The 19,798-nt window shown below is 36.7% G+C and overlaps 1 protein-coding gene across 11 annotated transcripts in view; it reads left to right on the top strand.

The window, feature by feature from the left end:
- The window catches only part of THRB (thyroid hormone receptor beta), a 158,440-nt gene that overhangs the window by 113,922 nt on the left and 24,720 nt on the right, over positions 1-19,798 (top strand). The window contains exon 1 of one of the 11 annotated variants that reach the window (XM_033052534.1): positions 5,589-6,036. The exons of 9 other annotated variants lie outside the window; for them this stretch is intronic. In XM_033052534.1, the coding sequence (XP_032908425.1) occupies positions 5,589-6,036 (448 nt within the window). Of the gene's footprint in view, positions 1-5,588; positions 6,037-12,689; positions 13,037-19,798 lie in introns of those variants that run through there. One more of the 11 variants, XM_033052545.1, reaches the window with a different exon arrangement.

Raw genomic sequence — 19,798 nt, 5'->3', positions numbered from 1 at the left:
ATTTCTCAAAGGGCAGATTTTCAGAGAACTCTTTACATACCAAAACCCTGAGCCCTGAATCATTTGCTTCTCTGTGCTTAGAACCTGCCTCTGGTTAACTTACAGATGAACAGTCATGTTCTTCTGGGTATACCTTTTCTCTGATTAATTCTTTCTCATGTTTAGAAATTTGAGCATAATGTCAACCCCAGGTCTTGATGAGATAAGTATATGTGTAGTATTACTTTAAAAGTTAATGGAAATTCAGTGTGTTTTTAAAAAGTGGTTGCACTGATTCACAGAGGAGCTCATTAAGATGCATCAAGAACAAGGATAAAGTTACTACCACTGTTCATTACAAGTTTCCTAATATTGCCTTTCCTTACATATTAGAAACTGTTTACAAAGTTTATTGTAGTTATCTGTGTGCTCTTCTTTCATGGTGATTTAATACTTGTCCAAAAGGTTGGAAATAATGAAATTTTATCTTGAAATCCATATTCTAAAATGTAATATTTAAATATTTTATAATATTACCACTGCTAAAGCAAGTAGCAGGACAACAGTCCTGGATTAAATAACCCTGGCTGTTTATTTCCACAAGCACCCACATATGCATATATTTCTGAAATATTGAAAACCACCTAATGGTTTCAGCAGACATTGCTAGTTCTACCTGCTACGGTTCCTTTCACTGTACAATATTTTTTCTTATAGGCACTGTAATTTTTATATTTTAAAAATTTAGAAAAGAAGTCACATGTTCTCAAAGGTTTTATTTAGCACATTTACAGAGGCAGAATTTGCATATTTAAAAAGAGGAGTCTGGCTAGTCTGTGTGAGCTGGGTTCCATCCTTCTGCTTATTCATTTATCATATGAGCCTAGTTTAAAAGTTGTGAAACTCAATTGTGAAGTGTTTCCCTCTTTTATGAGGAAGCATAAGGAGAAAATGCTATGACTTTTTGGGTGAAAATGGAAGAATGGGAGAGAAAAGAGGAAGAAGAGAGAAGAAGCAAAATAAATGAAAGAAAATAAAATGCTGTGAACTGGCAGCAAGATTAATGAGAAGAAATGAAACCTTAGCCTTGTCTGGCACAGATGGTTTTGTCTTTCCTAGCACAAACAGACGTGAAAACTTTATGTGCTTTTACTTATAGTTAGTTTGTAAGGTTTAAAATGCTGGAAAAAAGTATGAATCAGGTCTTAACTTTACTGAGGACATGTCTTTTAATTGTAACTTTGTTGCTTTTTTTTCTTTTTTTCTCTCAAGTCATCAAGTAAAAATCCTCTAGTGTTATTGGACTAGGTCCATACAGAGCTAGGCTGCTTCATCAACCTACTGTGCACTCCTCAGTCCTAATCCTGATTACATTTGCCTTGGCTGATCTCTCTGAAGCCAACCCACTTCAGTGTCCTTATATGCTTGCATACTTCAATGGCGGAAAAAAAAAAAAAAAAAAAAAAAAAAAAAAAAAAAAAAAAAAGAACAGACCAGTGAAGTGATGTTATCTTTGCTGCTCTTTTTTCAGTAAACCTCAAATATCCAAAAAGGCAAAACTTTACTCTGTATGTTTTACAATCAAATAAGTTAATGACAATTCAGGGATCTTTTAGTTGCTTTCCAACTTGTCACTATTTTGACCAACTGCAAATTGAAATACTGTATAGAGAGAATTTTCAGTGAAAATTCTGCTCTGAGCAACCTTGGAATGTAAAATAACTTTTTATTGTTAGAGGAAGTGTCTTTGTAACTGGGAAAATAGCAATCCTCTGACATCCCAGAACTGTTAATTTACCTTTTGCCTAAGTGACAACCTGTTGCTGAGGGCGAAAAATAAATGTTTGCACTCCCCCAAAAAGTGTGAGCAATGTAGTCAGTCTCTGAGGAGCAGGAACCGATTGCCTATGTGGTCACAGCAGATTTCATCACCAATGGATTTAGCTGTCAACTGGAGCTACTGTGGTATAAGCAGTAATAGTAATAATGGTAATGCAAATCCAGCCTTGATTGCAACAGGGCAGATCCCAAGCGTGGAAAATTAGTGTCACTCTCAGGGGCACAGCAGGGGGAATTTAATGCAGTGCCTCTAAGGCTGTTGTGAGCATGGACACTCCTTCAGTGTGGTTTTTGGTCCTGTTTTGTGCGCTCTGAGTTTTTGTCAGGATCAAAGTTGAAGCTTGGTGTCCAACTCATTCCAGCAGGAAAACACTCTCCTTCTGTTGGGTGGCTACCACCTTCCGTCTTTCTGGGGAAACAACTTAATGCCTGTCTTCACTTGAATTGTACTAAAAATGGGAGACGTTTTTGTGTATTGCTTCTTTGCTGTTGGCAGATACTAGCAGAGAATTGGGAAAAAATCACATGCATAACTGAGGCAAAAACAAATTAATTGTTCCATATTTTTTGTAGTCCTTTATATACTGGCATTCAGATAACTGCATGTCAACAGGCCAGCCTTTACATTTACCCATTAAGGAGTATTTACTTTGGCCTGTAATAAAAGAATTCCAAGGGATTTCCCCTTGCCTGTTCTTTTAGTTAAGCTTAATGGGCACTTCATCTGCTAAAACTTTTCATCTTCTACAAAAACAAGCTCCCCTTTAAAAAAAAGCTTTTGCTGGGAATTTTAGGAAGTTTTTTGACCTATTGGTTGCTGAGATGGCAATTATTGGTACAGTGTGCATTTTGAAATTGCTTGACAGTTCCCTGATCAGAAGAGCTCTGGCCCTGCTTGCTAGTCCCTCTTAACTCTGAAACAGGGCCTGTGATTATAGCCATTTTAACAATAGAGAGAGAGAGAGAGAGAGAGAGAGATGCTTCTCTTACACGTAAGGAGTGGAGACAAAATTATATTATCATCCTTTATCCAAGATTTTGGGTTGACAAGACGAAGAGCAGATGCAGGAGATTTCAACTGTGTTTGAAGAAGCCTGTGAGAAATTCAGTATATGTTAGAACCAATGGAGTAGAATAAATAATGTACTCCTCTCATGAAACTAATTTAACATTATAATAAGATGAATGGTAATTTAAGACATAAACATCCACTGTGCCACAGTATATGAAGTACAAGAGAAGGAGATGAAATATAAGAGCCCTCAGTGGTAGTTCCTTGCAACTTAATCTTTGACTAGCAAAACTTGAATGTGAAATGTCCCTGGTGACTGAGGAGAATTTGTGAAATAAAGTGGAAACTTGTAAAATTAAATGAACTGTAGCTAACATGGCAGACAAAATAGTGAGACAAATTTCAGAGGGAACTAAAAGGAAAAGAGAGTACGTAGCTTCTTGATGTTTGGCTAGCCTTGGTAAATTCTGCCTGGGTAAATTTCAAATGATGGAAATTGTAATAGAATCAATTTCTCCTTATAGTTTAAATGTGTCTATGATCATATTTCAAAGTCCCACAGATGTTTTGCAAACAAAGAAATTGGAAAATATGTTTTGATTTTTAAGTTGCAGAGGGTTTTGGAGTTCCTTGTTAAAGGTAAAAATCTGTAAACCTTGTGTGACACCTTCTCTGAGTCCTTGGGGAACAGAATTTTTACCATAGTCCTGAATGTACGGGTTTTAATTAAAATCAAAGGTAACACAAATCCATATAAGCTAAGATAGCCTTTAATATCAAAGATAAATTTGGGGAAAGGATATAGAAATTTTTGCCTAATGAGATTGAACTACCTGGATTATGAATCACTGATCTTGAGGACTAATAGCAAGACCTGAGTAACTGAGGATATAACTGACTTTTTTAAACAAGGTCAAGAATTATGTTGGTTTACTGGACTGCTCAAGGAGCTGACAAAGCATGGATCTATTTATGAGTGTATTATAGAAATGCCTGTATTTTTAATACATATATATATATATTGCACATGCCTGACTCTTGCATTTTGTCTAGATGCAATATCATCCATGCAGGGAGATAATTAGGGTGAGAAGGAACTCAAGGGAGAGTAGCCTTCTACTGAACCAGGTATGCTGTTCAAAGTTATGCGAAGTCTAGAGGAAGGGTGGGTTGTAGTGCGCAGTTCCTCTTTGTGCCACAGAAAATGAGGTGTCTAAGTTCAGAGGGAAGTTCTCAGCTCCCAGAGGGTCTTATCAGAGAAATTCTATCTCTCCTTTTGAGTTTTACGAAGCCAAGAGAATATCGAAGTGTTCAAATTATGAAAAAAAGTTTTATATTCTGTTCTTCTTCTTCTTTTTTTTTTTTTTAAATTGCCTAATATTTCTGGGTTACTTTCACTATTCCATTTTAAACTGATTATCCTCCTACAAGTGATATTCTCTTACCCTATTACCTGCATTTAGAATTCGTTTTTAATTTTACTTAGAAAATCAAGTCTGAACTAAGAGCAGATCTGTAAAGCTAGAAGTAAGTAGATAAGGGCAAATTATATAGGTAACTTACCTGCCCTTTGCATTGAAGTCCGTGATGCTGGGTACTCTCTCAAATTTGTGTTACTGATGTCCAGCTCAGATACAGTGAGTAGAAGAAATGGACTTGTAGCTGCAAATGTCAGGTGAGCTTGTATTCCTAGCAGAAAAAAAAGTGTTTACATCAAAAATTAAATATGTACATACAGGAATTAACATAGGATAACAGTATTTAAAACTAACCATGAGTAAGTTTTCTGTCTTTTTCCTATAATAACAATATTCCACTTAAGGGGAGTCCTAAGACAAAGGATTCAGAACCAGCAATGTTATGACAGATCTGGTAACTGAAATCCCAATTTACTTTTAATCTTTTTTTTTTTCTGGAAATTGATGACTTGGCATGTGCCTGCTTACTAATATGTACTTTACTGAGTGGTATGTGAAGTTAACTCTTAGATTGAGTAGAATAGCAGAATCTTACTATGACTAAAACTACTGTGGGTATCGGTCATCAGATGTCTAGAATTTGCTATTTTCTTTGTGCAAGTTAAACAGCTGTTCTGTATTTGAATTTTGTTACATATAATATAAAATAGGGTAGTATCTTTAAATACAGAATATGATCTTTGATGGGTCATTTCTACTGAATTTAGTTTTGCTGCTTAGATGCAGAAATTGGGCTATATTTAGTTTTACAAATTTGTCAACTAATGGTATCTCAGTTTCTTCTATACCAAAGAATAAGAAATGACCAATTAGATAAAATCATGCAGCTTTGATATTTTTCATTATCTAGATTGGAGCCAAGTGTCCGGGCTACTGTGATAAAATTAGCATCTCTGATTCTTCACAGTGACCGCAGGCGGAGAAAGGCAGTAGGTAGCAAAAGCGGAACTGCTAAGCATGCCCACATAAGAATGTCACACTTAGGTAACAGAGTGTCCCTCAGGTCAGCCTACGATAAGAGCAAAGTCAAACAAGGCTGAATCCTTGATGTTTTGTGTTTTAAGTATCTGAAAATTGTTCACGACCAGCCTCGACCTACAAGACCTCAAATGATCATATGAGCAAGGCAATAAATCGGTGGTAACTTGCCCTGGGGCCCATGTTGTAGTTGTGATGTTGTGAAAGTTACATCTAGCATTAGCCTGTCCACATAGATCTGCCTGCTTTTTCAGGATTATCAGACAGGAAAATTTTATATTCACTTTTACTGAAGGGGAACTATGGTGGCTGAATGGGCATGGCTGAAAGGTTCTGCATCATATCAGTGCAGTCCAGTGGAGATGCATGGGAATATCACAGCATCAGGAGAGCTGGGAAACCACTTGCTTTCCAAAACTCCACACCTGAGCAAGATTTTGGCAAAGCCAACAGTTTGTAGCCCTGCAGTATTTGCCAAACATCCAGGACGTGGCTTCCTGTTGTGGGACAGACTGATACACCTTCCTGAGAGAAATCAGAAATGGAATGTAGTGGGCATAAGAGAAAATCGTTTCTGTAGGAAAAGACACTTCAAAAATGATGATATCCAGAGGAATGGACAGCAGCTTCCGCAATGCCTACCTGCTTCAACTTGGACTAGTACAATTTTACAGCCAGGCCATACAAAAACGAACTTTCAAATCATGTCAAGTGCACAGGAATGCGAAAAAGAAGAAAAAAAGTGTAAAGGTAACTGACATTGTCATGCAGAGCACAGAAAATGCTGTATTTAGAAAAAAAACCAAAACAAAGCAAAACCAAGTTATGTCTTTGTTTACTGTCAGGGATTTGGCCATTGGTAAAAGCATTGTTATGTGGGGATGTTTTTTTGCTACCAACCTTTTTTAGATTTTTTTTTTCATCAGTGGTAATTGTGTTTTTCAGTTTTCTCTTCTATTAAATTTAATTAGCTTTGTGAAGAACCCTTATGATAATGTGATGAGTACTTACTGGGGTTTTCTGTGTGATACCTAATACAAAATAATATCTCTAATTTTAGAGCTTTTAAAAATATTTGTCTTTCTCTTTATGATTTTATAAGCTGATAAAATTTTTTTTCTGAACCTGGCCTTTTTAAATAAAGCATATATTTGATACATTAAAAATGAAAAGAGAAAAGAAAACATTCTTTTCTACTTTCAAGGTGTTCAGCTCTCACCTGTGACTATGCTGTTTGCCTTCTTTCTTGTTGTTAACCATACCCAAAGCCTCAGTAAGTGCATGTACAGAACTCAAGTAGGACTTCTTGTTAGGAATACTGTCTGCCTCACTAGTCAGTAGAATAAACCATTTTCTCTGAGGTAGGTTGTTTTATTCACATCAGCACAGCATTGAAGGAATTCCTTTTAAGAATCACCATTGCTAAGGTATTAGCACAAATGCAGTGCTTAAGTTATTCTTATTCCTCTTTAAACTTGGATAAATAGTTCTTCATTGCTTTTCACCTAAAAAATAATTACTGCATATTGGGAGAGAGGATTACAAGTTGTTTTCTTTTACTTAAGTCTTGCGTCACTCCAGGAAGAAAGATTACAGTGTCAGGCAGGATATCACCTCATGAAAAAGTTAAACTGGTCTAAGTACCTGATTTCTTTAGATTTAGTTGTGCTTTACCTCAGAATGCCTCTTTGCTAACAGATGTCAGGTGTTGATCGCTTTAACGTCTTACTAAGGGCTGTCAGGAGGCTACCAAACCCAGACAGTCCCATCTAGGAGCCTGTTAATTATGTTATGTCAAGTTAAATTGGCCTGTTTTCTGCTTGGTTTTATTTTTGAACAAATGAAACTTCTTACCTTGATGTTTTCATATTAAGTTGAGGCAGGGAATGACTCAAAAAAGGTACATGTTTTAAGTATTGGCCATTACTTTCTCAAGAGATAAGCTCTGTAATTAACTGATGTCTGCTAACAGAGTCTTCCAATTATGATATATGAGGAGGCTTAACAAACTGGGTTGTCTGGGTCACAGTTCTATAATTACTCTTAGTAATATTTGTTCAGGGACCATCTTAAAAGTTGTCAAAACTATTCAAGAATTTTGTTTGCCCATTTGTTGGCCAGCATCTCAAGGAGCAAGTGCTTTCTGATGAGACTGTGTGCTACCTATCGACGTCGTGAATAGTGCAAGAAAAAGCAAGCACAAACCCTGGAGGAGTCCTGATCAGAAAACAGCAAGCTCCATTCTCTTTTTACCAAATTTATTCAAGGTGTCAAAAATATTTTGAGGGATAGCTGGAATTGTAGTGAATCTGAACATTTCAATATAAACTATGACATTCTTTGTTATTCAAGCAGACTAATGAGTCTGAAGTATTTCAATAAAAGGCACACCATACTGGCATTTTATGAGTCACAGACAAATTTAGTGTCATGTCATAACTGAAGTACAGTAGGTTTTGTGAGAGGAACAGGGAAATAACTGACTTGGTACACTTAGAGAAAAGAGGTGGGCTGTTGTATAAGTAAGATTTTCCTCCGGTTTGTACCACAGGGTAGCTAGTTTGTATCTTCCTGCATCTGTTGCAAACCCAAGGAAATCATTTTATGTCAGAAAGATTTAGCTTTTTTCTTTCAGCTGCTGTTGTAAATGTAGCATGGACAAAATGATGATTTTTTTAATGTCTTGTCTTCCACTGAGACATACTCCAAAAATTGTCAAATGTTGTTGTGACTTTTCAGCACTACAATTCCATAATCCTATCTACCTTATGATTTAGTCACAAGTAGAGTTTTCAAGATAAACACAAATAACAAAGACTTTATTTTCTTGTAAATGCTTGTTGTCTTGGATTCTGATGTTTGAGGTTTTCTTAGCTTAATCTCTAACAGTGATTTTGCATAGTCGTACTTCTGAGGGACCATTCTGAGTCTGATCATGGTGCACAAAGTGAATGAATAAGATCGTGTGAATGCATACATTAAGGGAGATGGTAACTCATTGTGTGGGCACTGAGACAGTTGTATTTGACAACTTATGTGTGTTGTAAAAGCCACGTTAGTAGTTTTGCTCAAAAGGTGTTGCAGTTTTAAGTATATTTTCCTTATGAAACGAGAAGATCTGTCTAGGACGTAGCCCATGTTATGAAAGTAAAGATTGGTGTTTGCTCAAAAAGCAGTGGTCTAATTTCTTTTTCCCCAAAACCATCAGAGGTGGCTGAGACAATTAGGGCAACAATAAAATCTATAAATAGAAAATATAACAGTTATTTTTTAATGTATAAAATTTTGTTTTACAAAACTAGGAACTGATAGTACAAGCATACAAAACAGTGAGGAGGTCAGAACAGTATGTTTAATATTTGCAACTACATGTTTAAATGTGCAAAATTCTTGTACTAAAATCTGGATTTTTGTTCATCTTTATGCATTTGGTCTGAACAGCAACCAATGTAAGATTCTTCCATTTGGTCCTTCAGAAGTGGCATTCTGCCCTGACTGATTTGAATGCTCTGCAATACCTCCCACGTACCGGCACTGCCAAATCTTTTAGAACGGCATGCAGGGGCCCTATCTGCAGCATTGCGATACCCAGGACTCTAGACCAGGGGTGCACAGTTTGGAAAAAGTCAGGAGAATAGGACTCTTGCAGGTAATATGCCACAGCAGATTAAATTGCACTGTGTGATACTTCTTTTTTCTGTGTCAGGGACCTCTGTTGGTTGGGCTGTAGCGTCCAGAGGGTCATCCACAGGATTTTTGTCTTTCCTTAACATTTCTGTGTGTTCATTTTGGTGGGTTTTGTAACTGAGCTAAGTCATAAGGAGAAGTAAGTGCATCTTAATGGGGGTATTTCATTGTTTGTAATTAAAAGTCTCAGTCATAATTTGTAAAACTGGAGTTAATGAAGAGCTGAATAGTGTAGTGTAAGGTGGTCTCTTCTGCAGACTCCCCCTTTCAGGCATTCTAAGCCTGATTTCTGCCTACTCAGTTAATATCACTGCTAGACTTCTGATTTACACCAGGGTGAGTATATAAAAACCTTTGGGGCATTCCAGGCACATGTTCAACAAGTAATTACTGCCTTTTTTAGAAAAATGGACTAACACCTTAGAGTGTGAGAGGTTTGAGCTTTGGGTCCTCAGCCATTACAGTATCAAAATTTATGTTTTATCCCTGGCCTGTTGCTTGAATTGAAGAGTTTATTCTTATGGTGATTAACTTCCATGTGTTCACATAATCAAACACATGTGAACTAATAAAATTTCAAGTGTGATATTACATTGCTGGAGGCAGCAAAAGCTCAGCATGACTTGATGTAAAGACATGAATATTCAAATCAGAATACAAAACAAGAAAAAAACTGTTGATATTATTCTACTCCACAGTCTGACTTTCTTGTATCAGACAATTTAATTCAAAGGCATACATGAAACAAACCTACAGCATTGGACTCTAAAAGATTAAAATGAAAATATTTTAGGAATATTTCAGTTTTTAAAATCTTTGCAGTATTCTTTGAACTGATTTGCTTCCAAGGGAACAACAATCTGCAGAGCTATGAATCTCTTTAATATTAGCATGTCACAGGTAAGGAACCCACAATCCCTGGCAGTGTTAATCTTTTGTTGTTGTTGTTGTTGAAAAAGTCTTACATTCATTTTTTTATTTTTTCCCCATCCTTCACAGTTTCATGTAATTTAATTTCCTTGCAGTATTAAAGGAACTCTTGACAAAAATAGTACATGTGACACATTTCTAAGCATTATTGATACAGCAATAGAAAATAAGAAATGTTTGAGAGATTTATTTTGGAACAGAATGTAAGTCACAGGCTGTGTCATGTTGAAATACCATTTCCTCAGGTGCCATCCTGGCTGGAACAGCTCTGTCTATGCAAGGTTTCAATTCTGTTTAATTTTTCAGTAGCAAACCTAAATCCAGTCAGAGAGGGAACAAAAAAGAGAATAAAAGATTTGTGGGAATTTTGACTTTGCTGGCAAAGCAAATCCACATGGGAGAAATTCTCACTAAGAATTTAAAGCCCAGATCCCCGAAGCTTTTTCGGGTGGTGTAAAAATATATAGGTATTGTGCTCTGCTAACCTGTAAAACACAGCCTCACGTCTGTGGGAGCTCTACATAAATTCCTGTTGGCCGTACAGGGGATCTTTTTGTGGTAAATGAACAACCCGGGTACTGTACTTGGGAATGTTTTATTGGGAGTGTGGAGAAGCAAACTCGGCAAGCTGTATGTGTTACATACACTAGAGTATTACCAACCCATCACCTCAGTGGGAATGGTTTGGGGGTTTTGGAATAAACAACTGTTGCGGAATTACTTGAATGAAACACATGCGTTTTTTATGAAGTGCTAAGCATCCATTATTGAAAAATCAGATCTTTCATGAGTCATGCTTTTTATCACAGACAAACTCACTGTTTGTAAAATCTAGATGATGGGCTTGATTTAAAATGAAAATTAACTTCTATTGTGTGCTTTTTCACACTGTATTTTACAGTGGTATTTGTTGAGTTAAACAGCAGTAAATTAATGAGGGTTCATTAGGGTTTTACTTGTTGGATTTCAGTAGCTGTTTGTGATCTTAATGAAATAAAATATATAAATTATTAGAGTTTTAGGAGAACAAGTTCATTTTGGAGGCAACTTCATTGGCTTCAGTAGCACTTACCTCTACAGAGTTGTCTGACTTACCAAATGCATTATTATTTTATGAGCAAGTCAATAAGAAATGCGTGTCAAAGACGCTTCTTTTATAATTAGAGGGGGAAGAAGAACTCCAAGTATGAATTTTTACTTCTCTGATCATTGGAAAGACTTGTTCTGGGTTTGTTAGTTAATTAGACATTAACTGGAAATGCTGCTTATTTAGATAGATTAGTTATAGTTGTATGTTGGAAGGGAAAATGTTTCTCTGTTGGCTGTTTTTATTAGTCTGATATATTTAGCAATATCAGTTAGAGAATAATATGGATACGTCATGCCCAGTTCTTTACCTATTGCACTGAACTCTTGAAGACTGTTTAAAAGTATGTTCATGAAGATTGTTAGATGTATGCTGAAGATCCTAGAAGAAAAAGGGCCAAGTTACATGGTAATGTTCACAATCCTTTAGTTTAAGCTACTGAAATAAAAAAACTCTCATTATCAAATCAGTAATAACTCAGCTCACTAATATATGAGCAGATATTAGAAAGGGATACCAGTTTGTTACTGACTTCACAAGTTTTACTGTATTGTAACTGTGCTGTAAAGAAAAAACACATTTTTCCTAGTTAAAAAACAAATAACAGCTAATATAAGTTAAAAGTGAAATAATTTGTTCAGATCAAAAAAGAATGACTGATTAAAGGTTTACTAACCATACTAAAGTTTGGGGTGCATTAAGCAATTAAAATATCATACAGTTTTTGTTGTAGTGGCATTGTCATGTTCATAGGTGAGCCAAAATGAGCAAAAAACGTTCCTTCCTTTCCTCGCTCAGTTTTTAGGAAAAAAAAACTCTTCTAAAAGTGCTTCATTACTGAAACAGAAAAGATAACAAAGCAGAATAGCAAAGCAATTAGCTTGTTGATAATATTTAAGCAGTGTTCTTTTTGCTGATTATATTATTTTTAAGTTTCCCACCTGTTGAACTCAATAGAAATTACTTCTTGAAATCACTGAAGTTTAGAAAAGCCGCTTTCCCGTAAATTCATTACCAGGCAGTGGGGGAGGATTGTGTATGTGTGGTAGGCTGGGGAGATTCATGCATGTAATTCTGTAAAACAAAATCAATAAAGCTGATGACAGATTAAGTTGCTAAATTTTGTAAAAGTAGACTACTGTTTGGGTCATCAGCACAGCACTATTGGATTTTCTATGGTTTAATGCTGAAAAACAGGATTATTGATTTTAGGATTTTCAGCGTATCCCCTCTGGGAGTTCTTAAGCAGTCTTTATAATTCTTCACACTTAAGTTGACAACTACAGTGACATAACTGTGTCCTCGCCTTAGTAATCGTTTTCTAATCATATTGGAAAAGGCTGGAAATGGTTTATAAAATGATTATTCCAGACAAACGAGGGAACAGGAGGGTTGTCAGGATGTCGCTTCTTTGTCTGGTGGTCATTGCTACCTGACTGCCATCTTCCCTTGGAATTAACTTACAGTCACAGATTAAGACCTTTGACTGTCATAAATCTGCTTCCCAATATGTTTGACTGGCAGGGGAGTTCACAAGCCGTCCCAATATAAATAGGATTTTAGCACATCAGGTGCTGCTCTGAAGTAAAACGGGCTGTTTTGCAGTCGACTTTGTTGGTGTATATTCATTGCTCCTCTCCCGATCCATGTGTATGCATGCCTGCGTGTGTATGCATGTGTGTGTGTACGTAAAGTAGAAGCTGAGATAGGCTAACAAAATGAACTACTGTATGCAAGAAATATATGAAGTGCACCCAGCTGCTGGTAGCAATTGCTACATGCAGTCCACTGATTATTGCACATATATCGAAGATAATCAGGGTTACAGCAGTTGTGATGCTCAGGTCCTGCACAGTAACAACATATATATGGAACAGGCCTGGGCGGTGAATCAGCCTTATACCTGTAGTTACCCTGGAAACGTGTTTAAAAGCGAGTACTCTGACATGGACATGGCCCTGAATCAGTACAACCAACCTGAATTTTTCACAGAAGAAAAACCTACTTTTTCTCAAGTGCAGTCGCCATCGTACTCTCAGAAGAAAGGTAGGGGCATTTTATTTAAATAACAAAAAAAAAATAATCTCTGTTTTTGTTTTTGTTTTGCTTTAAACTTACAGTTGCATCAGTTGGCTCAGATGCATCTTTGAATGTGAAGGCTGCCTGTTCAAAATTGAAAGCAGCAGTAACATAGGTTGCTAGGTGATTGTAAGGTTTTTGGTGAGCGATGAGGATTTCCAAGAACTTTTTCTTAATCTATAAGAGACATTTGCAAGTATATTGCTTTTTTTTCTGCTTTCCTGGGCTATTAAGTTCCTTTGCTATTCACCAGTGAGCTCGATAAGAAAGTTTCTCTCCTGAAATGTCGTCATTATATATTCAGCATCTTAAAGCTATGTTTCTGGTTACATGCAAACTGTGTAAGTCCGTGTTCTCAGTAAATGTGAACTCTGTTTGCTCAGCAACTCAGGCAAAAGATTTTGAAAATAGGACTGTAAATATGTATGGGAAAATGATTGTGTTTGAGTTACTGTCTTCTAAGTGAGAACCACGAGTTTCTGATTATGCAGAGCAAAAAAAGACTGAAAATTCAAGACTATATCTATACAAGCAAGATGACTTTACATCCAAAAGGATATCTAATCAATATGTTTGTAAGACAAGTGCAATGTCTGTTCCCTAGGGGTTAAATGATTGCCGGTTTTTAGAATTTCTTCTTTTGCTTTCAAGTAAGCAAAGGAGATTTGAAAAGAGCCCAAAATACTAACAGACCCTTGGAAATGTTTTCAGTGTTGTTTTGAACTTGGTAACCCAACTGACGCATACAAAGTATACATTCTCTGTGTTTCTTTAAAATCACGTTATTAAAGATGAAAAATAAATTGTATGTTATACCAAAATGCTGTCCTTTTCTAATCAGACCAGATATTGTTTGCAGTTTTCCAAAATCCAGATGAATCTGATGTAACTAGAGAAATAAAGAAAACACCATTTATTACTTTTGAAGTATCTTTGTAGTGAAAAGTAGACTGTTTATTTTTATTAACTGCATGGAAAACTGAAATATTTTCCTTTGGGCAGAAAATATTCATTAACCCTCGATGCAGTAAATCTCTGTGATTGATAGAAAAATGTCTTAATTTTATACATTGAACAGCATCATGTTTCATAATAAAGAAAATTATTTTTTAAATGCTTCTTGGAAGCTGTAACAACATGGTCAAATTGTAGGCTAAATATAGTTGTGGATAATGCATGTTTTTCTGTTGTGCAACATTTTAAATGCTTTTTAAGGCTATTTATTTGTTGTTCGGTTTTAATTAATGAATTCATAGCTTTTCCCATGCCTTAGTTTTGGTTAAAATAAAAGTTTATCTCAGGATTAACTTAGAAAAAATAAAGGCTTGCTGTTGCAAAGTCCCTGAAGGAATACATTTTTCACAGAGTTAAACGTTATAAATGATACTTAGTAGACCTAGATCAGAGCTTTAAGTTATTTCAGTACTCAGACACCCGACATCTGCCTTCTGTAAAGTTTTTGAACTTGTTTGTTTGAAATAGCACAGAGTTGTTTTTAAAAACGGTTTGTATGCCCTTATTTTCTACCACCTCAGTTTCACTGAGAAATGGTGGTGAATTTCTGTGGAAGCCGGCTTTCAAGCAGTCTTTTAATTGATCATTCACAGAGACTGAGCAACGTGTTTTGGGATTCTTTAGAGCCTTATTACTGTGATAATCAATAAAAAGTGGCCTCCCTTCTGTCAAACCTTTGCAAATGTTGAGTTTGTTAGACAGAAGAGATCTAAACTGCATGGAACATGTGCATCTTCTCTTTTTTTTTTTTTTTTTTTTTTTTTTTTAATTTCCATCTTTTAAGCAAGCTATCGTAAAACTAACGAATCTTTTAATCCTGTCCTAAGAACAGAAGGCTTTTCACAGGGCATGTGTGTCTGTATTGATCCAGAATTGATTGGGAGAGCGAGTGAGTTTGTTAGAGAAGCCTTGGTAATAGCCCATTAAAACAAAATTAAGTCCCTAAACAGGTGTTCATGAGGAGTCTTGATTGTTGCAGTTGGTATTTTTGTTAGTCCCCTGAAATTTGTCATAATCTCAATAACGTGCTGTTCAAATTAGATTGTACTTTACAGTAGCACATGGACTCTTTCCTTATCAGAACTTTTGCTAGTTACTAAATGGTTAAAGTCTTGTTTTCCTTCTGGGAAGGAAAAAACCCCAACATTTTATATGTTGAAAAGCTTATCATTTGTGAACAGGTATTTAATTACTTCTCTGTTTTTTATGTCACTTCGAAAGAATTCAGAAAATAACTTGGAAAACAACAACCAAAGACCCCAGCAATGTGTCACTAAGGGGGCGGGGGGGGGGGGGGGGGAAGCATTTATAAAGCATAGCTAGTTATTCTAAATATCTGAAAGCTGCTTCAGTTATTACAGTACATTAAAAACTATTATTTCCTGACTATCTGTCAGAAATTCTGATGAAAGAATTAACTTTTAAAAAAAAGAACTGTAGTCCAGAAAATGAAGAGGTGGAGATGTGGGTTTAGCTTTGCATTTACTTGTTGCTCTATTACCTTTTGTGCTCTGGTGCATGCTGTTAAAAGGTGACAGCACAACATTTGTACAAGAGCTTGCTGTTTTTTTAAGGAAACCCTTTTGGACCTGATCCTGCCCTAGGAAACAGGCAGACAGATACACTTTGTTTTCTGCGCAGTGCTGTGAAATCTGATAAGCAGAACAGGGCTCATCGTCATGAGAACAAGGTGCTATTCTCAGTTTTGTCCCAGAGAGCTTAAACTGGAATATTTTTCCCTTCATATAGTGCTGCCAACCATGGCGAGCTTGCAGCAGTGCCTGCTGGAGGGGTGATGTTCTGGGGGAGCCTGTGGCCCCTGCCCCTGTGCAGAGGCTGAGCAGACAGGCAGAAATGTCCCCGGATCTCCTCACACCACGTATGCTCTGAGGAGAAGTACGCAGTGACAGGAAGGAGATAATGCAGTTAGGAAGGCACAAAAGAAATATGTACAGGAGTTCAGAAACCTCAGTCTCCCCACACTTGGTGTCTGCACAGTGTTTTGGACATTTGGACAGCATGGGAGAAATGTCTGCAAAGTCAAAACTGGGATGAGAGTTGGCTTTCACTTTCCTTTGCGGGGTAATTTCTTGGACAATGTTAATGAAGGATGTCCACAGATGTCTGTGAGGTTGGGCTTTAACTTCAGATTCTGTGGGGCAGAGAGCAGCAAGCAGAGGCTGCCCCCCAAACCAAGGGTTTGCAGGAGGGAATACTTGGGTTTAGTCTGTCACAGAGCCAGCTTCTCATCCCTGCAGTTCACTTTGCTTCCAAGATACTGGTGAGCTTAATGCCCTGTTTTGAAGGGCCCCTGGTATGGTGGAAGAATGGGACTTTGAAAGTTGTTATTACTGATGTTATTTTTGTAATTGTATTTGCCATAATTATTTTTCTTTATATTTTCTTAGACAATTAACATGCAGCTGAAAATACATAGTGTTGAGTGCTAGAGTATGCAACTGAATTAGCCTAAACCTAGTTCTCAGCAGTGTGAGAACATTAGGGTATTTTCTAAATAACTAAGAAGAACATTAGGGTACTTTCTAAATAGCTAAGAAAAAGTAACATGAAGCTTATGCCAAAACATCATCTCATCAATGCAGGGAGTGTGTGTGGATATAATCAATTTACAGAAACACTGAGAGTTTGTCATCCTGGCCTGCCTTTGCAGCAGAGCAGCTCCCAGTAGTTAACGATTATTCAAGGCTTAAAAGTATTAATTTTGCTCTTGACTACCCATCTAAGGGAATAGCACTAAGAAAAAATGCATAATCCATTGCATAAATCATTATGCATTTGGAGACAAAAGTCAATGGAAATAATGTGTTTTCATCTCCTTTACTGTAACCTTTCCACAGCCAGATGAAGGATGAGAAAGTGAAGTAAGTTATACTTTGCTTTGTTCAGTGAGGCTTAGATTTCTAAACAAATAACTTTCTTGCAGTACTAAGATATTGTCTCTAAAAACATTTAAATAATTTAAGGGGTGGGGAAACTGCATGGTCTGACCCTTAAAATTATGTATTTTGTACCTGTAATTGGCAATGGCTGCAGGTACAGTACAGATAGCAGAAGTTTAAGTGGCAGCACAGTTTGGGCTAAAATGTTCTCAGCACATTCTCTGCAGAGAATTGTTACTGATAAGGTTTCTGACTCAACCTAAGGAACGGAGCTAATGCACTGAAAAGTCATTGAGAGAAAAGGGACTATAAAATGTTTCAGATTCAATCTTTGCAGAATCTTTTCCCAAATTTTAGTAATTTCATAAATCAAAGAATGTCAACAAAAATAAAAATTGAGGACATGCAAGCCAGTTAGCGAACAAGGAAAGTGTGAATCTGCTCAGCAACATTCTCAGTGCTTCCAAGCCTGAAGGAGAAATAAACCATTTTTCTCAGTGGGAATATTTTAAAGAAAGTGGGAAACAAGGATCAGTGTGTCTGGCCAGCCTTTCAGATCAATGTCGATAATAGCACAAGAATGGAGTATGCTTTTTCTCTGTCGGCTCTATGCTTTCACCAAGAAACACTCCATTTAAGCTTTTACTGCACAAGTATCTCAAGGATGATGCATGGCTGGTCCTTGTAATTTTTTATAATTTCTAAAGAGTTCAAGGTGACTATGAAAGCAGTAGAACAGCAGTACAAATTTATATTTCAGTTTTAATACAGTTGAGGATTCTCAAGGTAGTAATTAATTTCATCTTTTTCAGTTTCGTACTGCAGTGTCTAGTAAGTGAATACCAACTTACTGGTATGTCCTAACTCCTCATTTTAGTGAGGACTCCAGTCATGCAAACCATACCACATGGGGAAAGAAAGATTTCAGGGAATATAATACATGACTCTGCCAGTATACAATGAAAATTAAAATACTGAATAATGGTCTTGAAATGTAACTGACCTTCTGCAATAGCAAAAAATGGCATTTTCTACCTGCAAGCTATAAATCTATGGTGGATTAGGAACAAGCTAATAATGAACATCTGGCAGACAGACATAATTTGCTTGCATCGATGTTACTCATATCCCTGTTTGATAGTCAAGTACTATTTGGTTCTACATTTTTTTAAGGTGTGGATTAATTCCCTAGGCGAATATCACATTATCTGTACAGATCTGGAGATATAAAGTATGTGCAATGATACTTTAATAAAACTGAAATCAGTTCTTTACTTTTCTAAAAATATGCTTGTTGTTGCTGTTGTTGCTAATGTGTACCAGGTACAGAGGAAAATGAAACACTGTAATTTTTCAGAATTTTTTGTAATTGAGATAGTTTTTCTTTGCCTTGGTGCATGGAGGAATACCCACTGAGTGCCTCATTTGTGTATTTCCAGCCCGTTACTATGTGCAGGGTCATATTTGGTGATTTAAGGCACCATTCCTGCAAATGGTCATTCAAGAGTGCATGCATAGTGTTAATGGAGGAGTACCTCAGATGACTGCATGGGTTAGCAGATCTCCTTCTGTCCTTATGGCTCCTTGGGGCAGACTCATTGTGCATTTTCCTGTTGAAGGGAATTGTTTCCTGCCATGCCTCTACAAAGCTACAGTTGTGATTAAAATCACTCTCAAGATTGGCTATAGTGGATTATATGGCGTGTTCTTCTAGAGCAGGGCAAGTGGTCCTGCTGTGTGCTTAGCCTTGCCAAGACAGTAAGATTAGGCAGGCTGGCAGGTGGGAGTCTGGGGACCGTAGGTGTTATTTTAGGCTATGGGGGAAACACCAGACATGGCAGATCAAGGTCATTCACTATTGTTCTCCACTCAAAACAAAGATCCAAGGTGGGCATCAGGATAAACAATGTCAGCTCATATTGACAGATAATTAACTTTGAGGATCATACAGGATGCAACAAATGACAGTCCATGAGGATGCTGAACACAGCAGATAGAGACTTGAAACAACAAGTAACAATATTGGTTGTTTTTGTACAATTCGGTGAGGTTGATGTTGGTCTTGAACAGTTCCTCTTAGCTATTTACTTTAAAAGGTTTTCACCAAATGAAATAAAAGATAAATTAGGACCACCTGAAATGGGAACCTACCTGATGTTCCCATGAGATTTTCAGACATTATTCTTTAGTAAGGGAGCACCAGTGTTGCTCTGTCCAGTCAGCATCCACTTTTCCACATAGGCATTTTTATCTTTGCTTCGGAGTTACTACACGTACATGAAGCAAAAGTACTTGTTGATATAAGAGACAAGGTGACAAGGTACTAATAGTGGTGCAAAGAGAGAAACAAGTCTGTTGCTCTTCCTCCTCCTCAAAACATCTAACAGACAGCTCTGCTGCCATCCATGGCTTGCCCAAGAATCTCCACTGCACAATTCATTTCTTCCATGCTGGTACCATGTTTAAGAAAACAGTGTTGAATTTCTTCCTGGTAATGCTGTTTCCAGCTGTGAGAAGCAGAAGAAAAAAATGTTCTGAGTCTGTTTATCTGCACGTCTTTCAAACGCAATTATATTGAATTTATAAAGAGGTCATACAGGATATTTGCAACTACTAGAAATTTCTTAGAATGGACATTAGTGGTTATAAAAACTGAATGTAAATCCAGTAACTCCTTTTGCAGTGATTTCTGTCTGAATTATATCTCTTAAAAATACTACTGAAAGTCCAGGCTTCCCATTCTAGCCATTTCCGACCCATTAGATGTTGGAAGAAGTGTTAAAAAAATAGAAAACTGTAATAGAAAGAAAAGATG

This window comes from Catharus ustulatus, chromosome 1 (genome assembly GCF_009819885.2).
Source record: "Catharus ustulatus isolate bCatUst1 chromosome 1, bCatUst1.pri.v2, whole genome shotgun sequence".
In the NCBI taxonomy this organism is placed as follows: domain Eukaryota; kingdom Metazoa; phylum Chordata; class Aves; order Passeriformes; family Turdidae; genus Catharus; species Catharus ustulatus.
The sequence above is the reverse complement of the archived record's forward strand: the minus strand, read 5'-3'. Positions and strand labels throughout refer to the sequence as shown.